At 38.7% G+C, this 16,042-nt stretch overlaps 1 protein-coding gene across 4 annotated transcripts in view; it reads right to left on the reverse strand.

Annotated features, from left to right (window-relative positions):
- The window catches only part of PKHD1 (PKHD1 ciliary IPT domain containing fibrocystin/polyductin), a 477,678-nt gene that overhangs the window by 321,773 nt on the left and 139,863 nt on the right, over positions 1-16,042 (reverse strand). For all 4 annotated transcript variants that reach the window (XM_072733695.1, XM_072733698.1, XM_072733700.1 and 1 more), the window contains one exon: positions 6,271-6,427. In XM_072733695.1, the coding sequence (XP_072589796.1) occupies positions 6,271-6,427 (157 nt within the window). The remainder of the gene's footprint in view (positions 1-6,270; positions 6,428-16,042) is intronic.

Below are 16,042 nucleotides of genomic sequence, written 5' to 3' on the forward strand. Positions count from 1 at the left end.
AGGATGAAGAAACTCTGCAATGAACTTGATAGTGGGTCAAGAGAAGGTGACTCATCTTAGTGAGCCCATATGCATTTGCATGTCACAGAAATCCCAAACATAATAGACTAGAAAGATCTGAGTATTTTCAAAACTGTAGACCACAAAAAAATTGGAGAAAATAAGAACACGTGCCAAAAAGCACCAGAAAAACATGCTCTTATGAAGTCAGAATAACAAGGAAAATGGAGACGACCAAACAGATTCTGCTACTGCCATCTCTGTATCTTCCCTCTCTTCCATAGAAAGAACAGCACTTCAATATGTATTCCAAAGATAACAGAGGCAAAAGCAATCCAAAGTCCTTATTACCAAGCTAATTCTTTCAGTAATCTAGTTTGCTTTGTATATAAAAGCAGCCACTATCGGTAAATAAGTTTGCAACTTAGGCCTGATATTTCAGCCTTCTCTTCTGTTATCCCCATCAGTCTGGAAAAAAAACAAAAACAAAACAAAACCTATCATTAATTGGGTACTTACTCTGGACCAGGTACAGTGCTAAGGGCCTTACATATATACTCCCTCATCTAATACTCAAAACATCCATTTGAGCTGGGCAATACACCATAGACTTGCCACACAATAGCAAACAATAAAAGTTAGCCATCATTGTTACTGTTGCTGCCATTATATCAAGCATGACTCTCATGAGGAGAAATGTGAGGTTTACAGAGGCTATGCAACTTGCCCAAGGTCACAAGACTAGTAGGAAGCAGAACTCAGATTCAGAGTCCATTCTCTCTGGCTCAAAAGACGGCCAAGCATTTAACTGCTTTGGTATACACTAGCAGACCAAGAAATAGAAAAATCACATTAAAAGAAACCAGTGCACTGTTCAGCAGCAACAGAGACTAGAAACAAGTCTCTGCTCAAGCATTTTAAAGGGATGGCATTGTAAGTAGTAAGAAACTGAAATGTCTTCCTTTTGAAAGCCCAACACCAAGGGAAGAGGAGTTCCTAGAATTCATCTTCCTCTAATTGGCCCTGTCTTAACCATCATTTCTAGGCCACTTTATGTCAAACTGCTTGGCCATCAGAAGAGAGAGAAATTCATTCCTTCATTCAGAAAATACGAATGTTTCTCCAACTACAGACTACAAAATGAAGATCCTTGTCCATGATGCATAATGGCTCTGACAAGAGGGTAACGTCCCTCCTGTGTTATTATGGCTCATCATAATTACTTGGGATAAAATAATAAATTTTAATTCAGAGATGCCTATGGCTGTTGGGCATCTTAACATAAAAGAACGAAAAATATAATTAACTAAATTAAGGCAATATGCCTATTTCTATCCCAGCTCATTAGTATTAATTGATTGGGTTAATTCTCTTTTGTGTTTAACAGTACCCCCTAAAAATAATTTTTAAAAAAGGAGGGAGAAATGGAAAGAAGAAGTAGAGATGGTAAATAAATGAAAGTTCTGGATATTTTGCTAATTAAGGCAAAATAATGATAAATATAACTATAGCTCTTATGATCCTAAAATTAAGATGCCATTTTTAAATAAAGTTCAGGAGTCAGTAAGTACAGCCTTATAAATAATGGTGAAAATTTTGCCTCAAAGAAATTTATAATCCTCCTTTCTACTATATAAGTTGTACTAGTAAGAAAAGAATGTCAATTCTGTTTTATAGATGGAAACACAAATAAGGCACAGAGAATTCAAGACTCTTGAAGGCCATATGTAGAACTATTGGGTTTCCTGATGTAGGGGCCTAGTCTTCGATATATTAGGATGCTGGAAAAATAATATAGAGGATGCAATATTTTCATAAAGTAGTTCTAAATATAGTTGTTGGGTGATCTAGATTCACTTCTACATAGCAGAATCCTTTGAAAGTACATACATACTTCATGTAGAATGTCACCTTTGTAATACTGTGGGAATGGCTGATAAAGTTCTTCCACTATAATACTTTCTATTTCATTTGTTCAAATCTTTTAAAGAAATTATTTGGGGGCTTGAAGCTTTTTGTCCTTTATTGTGGCCCATAGATGGTATCAGAAAAAGAAAGAAAATTCCACTCAGCTACTTTTCTGGAACCATAAATGGATATGAGAAAGAGAGAGAGGAACAGAGATTCAGAGATTGAATTACCACTGATGATGATGATAATGATGATTCAATCTTATATTTGAATAACTTTATTATCTCTTAAGAACTTTCATACATACTACAGACAAGAGAAGACAAAAGTTTAGAGCTATACTAGCAACCAGATTTTTGAGAGTTGGAGTCCTTTAGCAGTTTCAAATGTCTTTAAGAGACAGAAAGATAACTTATCAATGGATTTTACATTTTTCACAACTCATAATTACATACATTTGTGTATATAGGTATATGTCTGTATATATGTGTGTAAATACATACATGTATGTGTGTGCACATATACATGTGTTTACATGTGTACCCATGTACACATAGATATTTATATATGTGAGAACAATTAAGGACAGTAAAAATTAATTAGAAAAAATTTAGTTAGAAAAAATAATAATTGGGATGCCTGGGTGTCTCAGCGGTTGAGTGTCTGCCTTTGGCTCAGTGCATGGTCCTGGGGTCCCAAGAGCGAGTCCTGCACAGGGCTCCCCGTGAGGAGCCTGCTTCTCTCTCTGCCTATGTCTCTGCTTCTCTCTGTGTGTCTCTCATGAATAAATAAATAAAATCTTGAAAAAAAGAAAAAGTAATAATTAAGAAATCAAGAGTTTACAAATTATGCTTCTTAAATTTCATCCAGGACCTGAATTCTGCACCATTTTACTTCTCAATCAACCTTCAACACATGGTTTTATTCAACCATCAACACATATTCAGTGTCCTAGACATTGAAGAGACAGTAGTAAATAAATCAATAAAGTTGTTTGCCTTTTGGAACTTATTCTAGCAGAAGAAGCAGATTGTAAACAAATACGTAAATTTATAATATGTTATGTGGTGATGAATGTTATGAAGAAAAGAAAGCAAAATAAGAGGATAGAGAATAATAAGTGTCTGCAATTTCAAAAAGATGACCAGCAAGGCCTCTCTGATAGGCTGATATTTTCTCAAAGAGCAAACAAAATAAGTGAGCCACATGAATATCTGGAGAAAGAATACTCTAGGCAAAGGACATAATGTGCAAAGCCTGAGGTAGGTGTATGCCTGGTATATTTATAGAAGAGCTGCAGCAGAGTGAATGAGGAAGACAGGTCAACGAAGAGATCAGAGGTTGATAATCCTAAATTTAGATTCTTTTCCTAATGAGATGGGAAACTACTGGAGTATGTTAAAGGAAAGAAGTTAGAAGAAAGAAGTGATCTGATATATTCTTAAAGGATGTGTACAATATGCTGCTGGGGGTTTATTTTAGCATATGGCATAAAAATTAAATACCAATGACTTAAACATATGAAATAATTTCAGAGGTGAGCAGTCCAAGTTGCTACTCTACTATGGCAACTCCAAAGTCATCAGGCTCCTGGGTTTCTTCCATTTTTCTGCTGCCTCATTCTTCATGAATCACCTCATTATCCAAGATGGCAGCTGAAAATATAGCTATCACATTCACATTTCAAGAAGCAAAGAATAGGAAGAAAGATGGACAAATAGGACATGTCTTCTAATGGGTCCACTCTACTTAAGGACATTTCCAAGATGTCCTGTACTACACCTCGCCTTATATCTCATTGACCAGCTCTTAGCCACAAGGTTACATCTAACTACAAAGAAGGGCAGAAAATACAGCATTTTAGCTGGATACATTGCTTCCCCAAATAAGAACTGGACTTCCTTCTACCAAGGAAAGCAAAGAATCATAAACATGGGAACCAGTTACAAGGCCATTTGAAATGGTCCTAGCCAAAAATTATATTGGTTAGGACTAAGTTGGCACCAATGAAAGTGCTGATATATATAAGACACATGTTGAAGGTCCAGACAAGATTCATGGATGGATTGTTCATGGGATGTGATAAAAAGAAGTACAGGATGATTCCAAGGTTTTTGGCCCAAGCCACTGGACATTTATAGTTCCAATAAGCAAGATGCAGAAGTTCCTCAACTTTAGATTCTCTATGTATGTGGATGGTCAAAACTTATTCATAAATGACAGGCTCTTCTTCATCTCCTTTTCACTACTCAATTCTAATCTTACATCCTCAATACCCTGAGTCCCTGAACTACATTCTGCCTCACTGCTTGTAATACACATTTTAGAATTAGAAATGTTACTTTTTAAATATTTGCTCCCTAATTAATTTCTTTAGTGATATGCAGACTATTGACATTAAGTATTATTCTTCACTTTTTCTCGTATCTCTTAAGAGTTCCTAGGCCACTTCCTAAGTATCCACAGATCACTGGTTGAATTAAATTTGACCTGTGTCCTTTCCTGGTTTTCATTCTTTCTAGAAGCTGTGAATCATATATATATATATATATATATATATATGGAATTTGAAAATTTTCCATATATATGGAAATATGAAAAATTTCAACTTCATTCCAGGCAACGCTGCTCCCTGCCAACAACTCCTGTACATATTTGTAAGAAACTGGTGTCCTCTACTTACCCTCATATTTCTACTAATGGCCCTACTCTCCAAGAGAAAGAGGGAATCCTATAGCTAACTTACTCTCCCTTGCCACAGAATGAGGTTTTGCTCTTCCAAACCTAGCTCACTTATTTCAAATAATTTGAGACTTAAATATATTGCCTGGATTGGGAATATTATTAAAAACTACTTTTGAAAGGTGACAGGTCAGGGCAAGTATTTGCATTATTCAGATCTTGAAATCTCCAAGAGCAATGAGCCAACTGTATATTCCACATGTCCTTGCCTTACCCTTTGCTCTCTCTGATGCCTCTTCTCCATCTTCAGTCTCTGGCCCTATCAACACCTTTCCTTGATTGAACATTTACCTGGAGCTAATGGGAGATCCAGAGACTTAGTGGGGCAAGAATTGTAGCTACGAAAGTTCTCCCAAATGATATCAATATAAGGCAAAGTCCCTGAGAGCCTAAAGTTCATCCCATCCTCCAGCAGCATTTGACTCCTAGTTAAAAGGTCAACAAAGAGCATCTTTAAACTGAGTTTTTAGGTCTGTAATTTTCCTGTATCATTGCTAGTCCTTAGGTAGTTGATGTCCATCAACAAGTCAGCATTTCCCAAAGCCACTGGTCACACACACACACACACACACACACACACACACACACAAAGACAGGTCAAGAGTCCAAGCTGATAGACCATTTTCCTTAAAGGGTACCAATTAACTGATTTGCCTGAAAACTTCTTCCTTGCTACCAAGGTTAAAAAAAAAAAAAGACCTTCTAAAATATAGAATGTAAAATGCCTAATCAGAAAAACCTGATTCCGTCCATACGAGACAGATATCAATATTACAATGGTTTATGCCTTCAAAATATTTTATTTTCCCTTATGTAGCCATGCTCTTACGGTAACAAGAGCAAATGCCCCTGTAAGTGTTAAATATATATTTTAGTAAAGAGTATGGTTTTAGTGCAGAGTTTTATAGCAACCCATAACTAATCCTATTCTCAAAGCTATTTTCATTTGCCAATGAAGACAGTCACTTTGATAACCATTCCTTATTATCAGCCACTGAAGTAGGCAATGATTTTTATTCTCATTTAACAGATAAGGAAACAAATGCTCAAAGAGGTGGAATAAGTGACTTAGTCACTTGGTGATGTGGTGGAGGAGTTGAAATTTGAATTCTCAGTCTCGTCCAACTTCCCAGACCCTAGAGCTATGTGGCCAGCTCTGCAATAAGGAAGCCTATTTATATGACTTTCCATGGGACCAGGAAGTCAAAAACCACAACAGGGTAAAAGCAGGAAGACATTGCTTTCTTGGCAGGCAATTTCAAAGGCAACAGCATTAACCAGTTTCAGAGCATTTTTCTGTATTGTGGGGGCTGCCCTGGACAAGCATGACTACAAAGTACTTGCATAAAGAAGCATATTCTTTGATAACACTGCTAACCTTCTTGTATTTGAAAAAATAAAATAAGTAAGCTCTGTGCTTAGAAGAGCCAAAAGAAAGGGGCTTCGTTTTGAACCCTCTGACCACTTCTTCCTTTAGAGTAAAATTTCAATTCGTTCCCAGAATAAGTTGTCAAGCAAGTGCTGGAACTTATCCAAAAATTTCCCCTCCCTTCTGCTTCCCAAAAGTGATAGAATTATATACAGTAATGCCACCACCGACCTCCATGCTCTACAAACCTTTAACGTGCAGTAAGTTGAGGATGCTTGTGTTGGTGTCAAGCAGTAGCAACTGGCCATTCTCCACCGTGACGTTGTCGCCATCTTGTGGCACTCTTTCGGGAAACCAGCTGTGAGTCCTTGACCACCTCAGGCAGAACTGTAAGGAAAAGTTGCCCTGGAAAACAGTTTTATTGTTTTGTTTTGTTTTAAAGTAAGATAGTATGGGGGATTGATCTAAATGGAAACTTCTTAAATGAAAATTAATTTAATAAAATGTCAAATGTCTTAATAAAATTAGCCACTTTCTCTTCCTCATATCACTAACTCGAAAGGGGAAAAATACAGAAGGGGCAAAGTTACACTTGAAATGTCTCTGTCAGCCATTGGAATTCCCCAACAATATCATGCTGCTCATGTTTTCTTACCTTTTTTTTCTTCCAAGACAAGCCCCAGTCTACCTCATAGAGTTGATTCCATTTTTTATTTTTACAGACATGTATTGAGTCTTGAACAAAAAGTCATAAATAGCCTAGAATAGAGAGAATTAAAATGTTCTGCTTGATGGGTGGCATTTTGCTTTATGTAATTGGTATCATTTTTCACTGGCTCTACTACCAAGCATCCCTGTTTTATAGGAACATACCTCTTTCCAAGTGTTCAGATCCATCCCCCCACTTTTTTTTTTAACATTATTGTTGTCTTTCCCTCTGAACTTGGTGCATCAGTGCTGAAAACAAAATACATAGGTGAAAGGCCCACTGACTTCAAATGATAGCCCAGAACCTTTGAGTGAGGCACAGAGAGCGAGGTTGAGATGAGCCCAGCCTCCAGTCTCCCTTCTAGAACTGTTGGCTTTCCTTTTGATTTATTATCACACTAAAGTCACATGTTTTTCAAAAGAGGAATGTAAAACCACAGAAAGCAGTACTCAACTCATGCAAAGAGGCCGAGAACATGTCTAAATGTCTTGTACACTTATGGAACTATAATTATAAGTATAATAAAATCAAAATAAACAAGGTGTTTCCCTCAAGGTAGTACCTACAACATGTGTCTGCCTCTTCCCACAAACTTCTTCCTGCCCAGATTCCAACCAAATGTGAAGCCTGAGTCCCTATAAAAGAACTTCTTATAAGGTCCTCTTGTGAAATATTAGAGGCAGATGGGAGAACATCATTAAGAAGGGAAGGCATGTTTATAATACCAATAACGACATCTACACAGAGAATAGTAGCCTGGAGTATTTCTGAGAGAGAAAACAGAAAAGTGTGTAGCCAGAAGAGCCAGTAGATTTTCCAGGTGAGTGTACTAACCCCCCAGCACAATCGTCCTGAGTTGTATACCCAACCCAATCACCAACAAGCCTTTTGCATAAAGAAAAGCAGCCACACCTACAAAGGAGAAAAAATTCAGTGACTCCTCTTAATTTAAGAGACAGAGAAGCATAAAGCATAGTGATAAGCAGTACCACACCATGACAAGAAGAAAGGGTGGTGTGTGAGCATCTTTGTGAGCCCTGTGAATCACAGCCCTACCATGACCATCTGTAGACTCAAATAGTAGAGAGAATTTTAGCTCTCTAGTGATTTCACACTGAAGCTATGCAAAAGGGGGTAAAATTTCAAAGTGGTCCTTAACAGGCTATACATTATATGTTCTTAGGATCCCTTAATTCACTCTCATAAAATCCATGAAGAGGAAAAGCAGATGAGTAGGAGGAAACTGGAATGCAATACAGTGATGAGAAGGTGGAAAGGGCTGAACTGGATGAAGACAGTAAAGTCAACGGCAGAGAAGGTGAACCTGACCATTGCTCACATTGGTTGCAAGTCCACTATAAAAGGATAAAAGTTCCTAGGAGATCAGAAATGGAAAGACTAGAGAAATCCTGTGCCTTCATTTTAAAGGGACAGCTTAGAGCTGCTTAAACTACAGAGTCTCTTGATCTATGTGTCTGTTTTTGTGCCAGTACCATCCTGTCTTGATGAGCACAGCTTTGTAATACAGCTTGAAATCCAGCATTTTGATGCCCCTGCCATTTGTTTTCTTCTTCAATATTCCTCTAGCTATTTGGGGTCTTTTCAGATTCCATATAAATCTTAAGATTATTTGTTCCAACTCTGTGAAGAAAGTCCATGGTATTTTGATAGGGATTGCCCTGAATGTGTTAATTGCTCTGGGTAGCATAGACATTTTCACAATATTAATTCTTCCAATCCATGAGCATGGAAGGTTTTTCCATCATGGTACGTCTTCCTCAGTTTCTTTCAAAGGTGTTCTGTAGTTTTTAGGGTATAGATCCTTTACTTCTTTGGTTACATTTATTCCCAGGTATCTTATGCTTTGGGGTGCAATTGTAAATGGGATTGACTCCTTAACTTCTCTTTCTTCAGTCTCATTGTTAGTGTACAGAAATGCCACTGGTTTCTGTGCATTGATTTTGTATCCTGTCATATTGTTGAATTGCTGTATGAGTTCTAGCAATCTTGGGGTGGAGTCTTTTGGGTTTTATATGTACAGTATCATGTCATCTCAAAGAGGGAGAATTTGGCTTCTTCTTTGCCAATTTGAATGCCTTTTATTTCTTTCTGTTGTCTGATTGCTGAGGCTAGGACTTGTAGTACTATGTTGAATAACAGTGGTGAGAGTGAACATCCCTGTCGTGTTCCTGATCTTAGGGAAAAGGCTCTCAGTTTTTCCCCGTTGAGAATGATATTCACTGTGGGCTTTTCATAAATGTGTTTTAAGATATCGAGGAATGTTCCTTCTATCCCTACACTGTGAAGAGTTTTAATCAGGAATGGATGCTGTATTTTGTCAAATGCTTTCTCTGCATCTATTGAGAGGATCATATGGTTCTTGTTTTTTCTCTTACTGATGTGATAGATCAATGGAACAGAATAGAGAACCCAGAAATGGGCACTCAACTCTATGGTCAACTAATATCAACAAAGCAGGAAAGACTATCCACTGGAAAAAGGACAGTCTCTTCAATACATTGTGTTGGGAAAATTGGACAGTCACATGCAGAAAAACGAAACTGGACCATCTCTTACACCAGACACAAAGATACACTCAAAATGGATGAGAGATCTAAATGTGAGACAAGAATCCATCAAAATCCTAGAGGAGAACACAGGCAACAACCTTTTTGAACTTGGCCACAGCAACTTCTTGCAAGATACATCCATGAAGGCAAGGGAAAGAAAAGTAAAAATAAACTATTAGGACTTCATCAAGATGAAAAGCTTCTGCACAGCAAAAGACACAGTCAACAAAACTAAAAGACAACCTACAGTATGGGAGAGGATATTTGCAAATGACGTATCAGATAAAGGGCTAGTATCCAAGATCTATAAAGAACTTATGAAATTCAACACCCAAGAAACAAACAATCCAGTCATGAAATGGGCAGAAGACATGAACAGACATTTCTCCAAAGAAGACCTACACATGGCCAACAAGCACATGAGAAAATGCTCTGCATCACTTGCCATCAGGGAAATTCAAATCAAAACCACAATTTTTACCACCTCACACCAGTGAGAATGGCAAAAATTAACAAGACAGGAAACAACAAATGTTGGAGAGGGAGAATAGAGAAAAGGGAACCTTCTTGCACTGTTGGTGGGAATGCAAACTGGTACAGCCACTCTGGAAAACTGTGTGGAGGTTCCTCAAAGAATTAAAAATAGAGTTACCCTATGACCCAGCAATTGTACTACTGGGTATTTACCCCAAAGATACAGATGTAGTGAAACACTGGGACACCTGCACCCCAATGTTCATAGCAGCAATGTCCACAGTAGCCAAACTGGAAGGAGTCACAATGTCCTTCGACAGATGAATGGATAAAGAAGATGTAACATCACACACACACACACACACACACACACACACACATACACTCAACACACACAATGGAATATTACTCAGCCATCAGAAGAGACAAATACCCACCATTTGCTTTGACATTGATGGAACTGGAGGGTATTATGCTGAGTGAAATAAGTCACGTGGAGAAGGACATTCAACATATGGTTTCACTCATATGGGGAATATAAGAAATAGTGAAAGGGATTATAAGGGAAAGGAGGAGAACTGAGTGGGAAAAATTAGAGAGGGAGACAAACCATGAGAGACTCCTAATTCTGAGAATCAAACAAAGGGTTGCAGAAGGAGAGGTGGTGGGGGGGGATCAGGGTAACTGGTGATGGGCACTGAGGAGGGCACTTGATGGGATGAGCACTGGATGTTATACTATGTGTTGGCAAATTGAATTTAAATTTTAAAATCATTAAAAAAAAAGTGCAGAAAGTGTTGGCCACTGTGACAAACAGAATCCCAAGAGGTGGGGCCCAGGGAACTGTCATGTTAATGATCCATCCACTTCCCCATCAATGTTTGAGGATGAACTCAGGGCAAGGGCTAGAGGAGAAGAAGATATATCCCAGAAGGGGACCCAGATATGTTTCCTCCAAACCAGCCCCTGAAACTCAGGGTCATAAGAAAGCCCAACAAGCCCAGTGAGATGGGAAATGGATGAGTTGTAAGGAGTTTGAAGGATTCAGCATCCTAGCTCTTCCTGAGACATTGACCTGGTAATCAGATCCATATCCTGCTACAGAAGGACAAAAAAAACAAGGCTCATGACCCTCACAGTAGAAAGATCTGGAACAATTAGGTATGTAAGGGTGTCAAAGGAAGGCCATTCCATGGTATCTTCCATTAATTGAGAACATCTTAACACTTTAAATTAGCACTAATACCTGTTATCCAGCTCTGCGTGAACTTTTAAGACTTTCTTGTTCTGAAGTACCTGTGTGTTGTCCTCCAGGTGTTATAACACCTTGGCCCAGCCTGGCCACCTTCAAAAATTGCTACACTCAGTCCCCCCCTGCCAAATGGAAAGGTTAAATATTATTATCTCCTCTTCACAGTTGCAAAAACAAAGGCTCAAATAGTTTGAATGATGTGTCAGAGGCTACAGTGGTGAAAACAGATGGGACCCATGCAGAGTAAGCTCCCAAATCAGATTTTTTCACTCATCACTTTAACTCAGAACACAGTTCTCAAAATACCTGCCAGCTCCCCTTCCTACTTCATTCAGGTCTCTGAGCAAATAATACCTCCTACCCTAACTCCTTGATAAAATAGAACCTACAATCACTCCCTCTCCCCAAAGCTGCTTTATTCTGGTCTAAGATCTTTAATTTTGTATGTATTTATCATCTATTGATCTTTACCCAAATGAAAGCAAGGACTTTGTTTTGGTCGTCGCTATATCCCCACCCCACTTAAAAATATCTGACACATAGTAGATGCTCAATGAAAATCAATGAAATAATGTTCTAAGTGAATCATCCAACTGCTAACCCCAGATGTGCATTTACAGATGTTAAATACACACACACACACACACACACACACACACACACACAGGCATGTGAGTACAACCACCTTCCTGATAGAGTAGGTGAACAAATAGGTGGAAATTCAGAATACTTAAAAATCTGCAGCCCATGGGTTTCATCCATTGGGTTTGGCCCACATGCTTTCACATTGCTTTCTGCATTTTCAAGCTGTTTAGTTTAAACCAAATGATGGTGACTGTACCCAAATTAAAACCCAAGACTCAAATTCTGTCTCCCTGTGAAATCTTTTACCATTTTTTTCTTTCGCCTTCAGTTTCTCAATTTAGTGTGATAGATTGCAAATGAATGTAAATATCCCATGAAGCATTTTAAGAGACCCAAGCCTCCTTTGTGCCCAGACTTCTCCTTAGCATAATAATGGTATCTTAAGATGTGTACATTTTTATTGATGGTTCATGCTTTAGTACAAAACAATGACTAAATACTAAAAGCTCTAGTAATGCACCTCAACTATCTAGCAGCCACCTGGGGAAGTGGAAGAGAAACGTATCGCCATAATTACAAATTGTCACTGAACCTGGAGGTAAAAACACACAATCTTAGCTCTTGACAATTTTACAGGTGACACACTGGTAGTATCATTCCCTGCATCAGTGGCAGTCTTGTGACTACCAGGGCAACACCCCAGAAAACAGAGGGAGTGGCTCACCCTCCAACATCCTTATCTTCTAATTCCTGTTACTTTAATCCAATTAAGTAAAAAAGAATGCTAAGGGCATTTTTTAAAGATTTTATTTATTAGAGAGAGAGAGCTCGCAGGCGCACAGCATGGGGAGAGGGGTAGAGGGGAGGGAGCAGGAAAGGGAGACAATCTCAAGCGGACTGAGCATAGAGCCCTACCAGCGGCTCCCCGATCTCATGACCCTGAGATGACTTGAGCCTAAACCAAGAGCCAGACGCTGAACCCACTGAGCTGCCCAGGTGCCCCTGCCAAGGGTATTTTAAAAGACACCTTGTCGGGGATCCCTGGGTGGCTCAGCGGTTTGACACCTGCCTTTGGCCCAGGGAGCGATCCTGGAGTCCCGGGATAGGGTCCGCCTCGGGCTCCCAGCATGGAGCCTGCTTCTCCCTCCTCCTGTGTCTCTGCCTCTCTCTCTCTCTCTCTCTCTCTGTCTATCATAAATAAATAAATAGATAGATAGATAAATAAATAAATAAATAAATCTTTAAAAAATAAAAATAAAAATAAAATAAAAGACACCTTGTCAATATACAGAAAGCCACTCAGTTGGTACCAGCATGATGTATTTGGTGAAGGCCTATGCTGTGTGTCACCAACCCAGCTCATTGGTCAATGCAACTTTCACTTCCACTAAATACAAGCTCTTTCCACTCTAGTCCCCAAAATACTGAACCTTTCGCTTTAGTTTTCTTCTTTGAGATAAACAAATTACTCATCCCCATCCTCAAAACCATTTCTTCACAGGACTGTGGGAGTGAGAGTGGAAACAGAGATTTAAGAACTATCCAGAACATGTCCTCATCTTTACCTCAGTACATACAACCTCAAATAGACCTATATATATAAAAACTTATATACTTATAAATATGAGCAAAAACCTTCCAGCCTCAGCGAGGAAGCTTATGCAATTTGTTTTCTTCTTACAGCATGTCAGCACTTCTCTGAACTTCAGGGAATGTGCAGTGTCGGCAAATCTTACATGTCACCTTAAATGTACTTGCAACACCACCAGAGTCATCTTGAAAGGAGTCATTGATCAGCAAGTTGGAACACCAACCACAGCAGAGACCTATTTGTGAGTGTATGTGTCAAGCTGGGGTGCTGGAGAAGGCAGAGTGTGAGAATCTCTCTAGTTCCAGTGCCCCTGGATGACAAAGATAAGGAAGAACTGTCTTGACACCTCACCAGAATGCCTTCTTGAATATGCAAGCTCAGGAAACAGGAAAAGACAGGTCCCTGCGACCAATATTTTCTCTACCTCTGACCTTTCTTCATTTTCTCCAAAGCTTTTATCATCACGGAAATACCGTGTGCTTGTTTATAGTCCATCAACCGCCAGTAAAATATAAGCTTCGTGAGAGCTTCTGGAATTTCTGCTGTACCCCCAATTCCTACAATGCCTGGCATGTGGTGGGCACCCTCAAAATATGTTTGAATCCCCAGTCGACTCTTATTTGGGCTCCTAATCACTATGCCATCATTTAAAGTATCATTTTAATAACTAAAATAATTGGATGTGAAGCTACAAATTGTTTTCAACCTTTTTTCACATAGAAATGTTTTTAAGTGTTATAAAACAAATGTCTTTATATTTTCTTTTGTGACATCCTCTTATTTGACGCACAGGACACCCTTTTCTCATTCTGACATAGAACATCACTTGTATGTTCTTCTTGATTTATAGGGTTTCATATCTGCATGTTAATCCTCAACAAATTTAGAATTTATGTTGGTGACAAGTTTTCCATTTTTGTTTTTCCGCCAAATAGTGAACTGTCATCGTATCATTTATTAAATAGCATTTGCTCTCCCAACTAGTAGTCTTGGCTATTTTAATAATAGTATTATAATATTGGGTGATAGTAAACTTGTTAGCCAATTAAAATCCCAAACCTTCTATGTTTGAGCTAATGTAAAGGCATCTCTTCCAGGTACACCCGACCTCACCCTTATTCTTAAGGTGCTCATATTATCATTGAGAAAAAGACAAACAGCCAAATAATTAATATAATGTGTAATAACTAAAATAATAACCACGGTGCTATGTGAGTTCAGCAGATTAGCTGGCTGACCCTGGTGGAGACTTCCTTATAGGTGCAATCCAGCTTACTAACCACTTTTTCTTTCTCTCCTTTTTTTTAAAATCTGGACTCTAGATAAAGTAACACAGGCTGAGATTATTTCAGCTGATTATGAAACAAAAAATGCTTATTTTAGAAAAGTCAACCATCTACAAATCCAGGATTACGAATAGAGCCTCTGACCTATAATCTAATAACTCCTAAGGGAACAAAAAGGAAATTAAATTAGTTTGGCATAATTTGTTCTTACTGAGCTCATGCAGGCTCTAAGTGATCACTTTCTTTTCTTGGTGCTGATAAACCCTTCATGAGTATGAGATAACATGAGAAAGTCCTTCTACATCCTTCAGCATATTGACTCCTCAAAGAAATGGCACCAATATCTTTTGCCAGATACATGTGCCCAGTTCAAATTTACCCACTGTCCCTGTTAGAAAACAGGGCAATTTACTAGCTTACCTCTCAGTTCTATACATATCCTAAACTCCCATTATTTCACAACAAATATTTATATTAAGTTAATGCTTCTTACATGTTAGTTATTTCCACACTTTTGAGCTTCAGGGAACTATGACAGTCTGCAAACAACAAATTTACAGAGCCGCTCTTTATCTTCCTTTCTGTGTGAATCTTCAGATCTCCACTAACAATGACTCTTCTGAATTATAAACTAGAGGATTATTCCACTTGCCAGAGAAAGTAATGACAATGACAGCTACAGATCCTTGCTTGCCTCTCATGTCTCAAGCACAGCACTAGACATTTTACTTACAGTGTCACTGAATCCTCACAACTGAAAAACACACATATTACCCTACTTTAAATTTGAAGGGTTTTTTTAATCTTAAAAATTAATAATAATGGCTAAATATTTTTGCATGTACCTAACAAGTATAATCCCACTTCATAATTCTCTCTTTTCAGTCTTCCTGCCTGGAACCACTGAGCAGATGGGTCTCTGGATTCAACAAATATTTATGTTACCTACCAGACACTGGTATAGGCACAAAACAAAACAAATCCCTGACCTCATGGAGCTTATATTTTAGAGAGGTGAAGTTAAATATATAGAGCAAATAATGTGAGGGTCACCTGGGTGGCTCAGTCAGTTAAGTGTATACTCAGGTTATGATCCTAGGGTGCCAAGATCCAGCCCCACATAAGGCTCCCTCTTCAGTAGGGAGCTTGCTTCTCCCTCTCTCTCTGCCCTACCCCCTAGCTCCTGTTCTCTCTGTCTCACTCTCTCTCAAATAAATAAATAAAATCATAAATAAACAAATAAATAATATGCTCTGAAAGAAAAAAAGAACATGGTGAAGAGTATCAGAAGTGCCAGGGTGGAAGGGGCTATTTCATATCTAGTGATCAGGGACTGCACCTCTGTTAAAGGACTGGACTAGAGGAGTGGAGTACGAGCCAGAGGCTATCTGGGGAAGAGCTTAAGGAAGGAGTATGTGCGGAGTGCCTCGGGGTCAGCAAAGAGGGCAGGCATGGCCAGGGAGGCTGTCCGAAGGAAGACTGCACAGCTCTCTGACCTTCCTGCTGATGCAGGGGGACGCTTGTTTTTCTTCAAGCCACTGCATTCAGGCTTC

This window comes from Vulpes vulpes, chromosome 1 (assembly GCF_048418805.1).
Source record: "Vulpes vulpes isolate BD-2025 chromosome 1, VulVul3, whole genome shotgun sequence".
NCBI classification, from domain to species: domain Eukaryota; kingdom Metazoa; phylum Chordata; class Mammalia; order Carnivora; family Canidae; genus Vulpes; species Vulpes vulpes.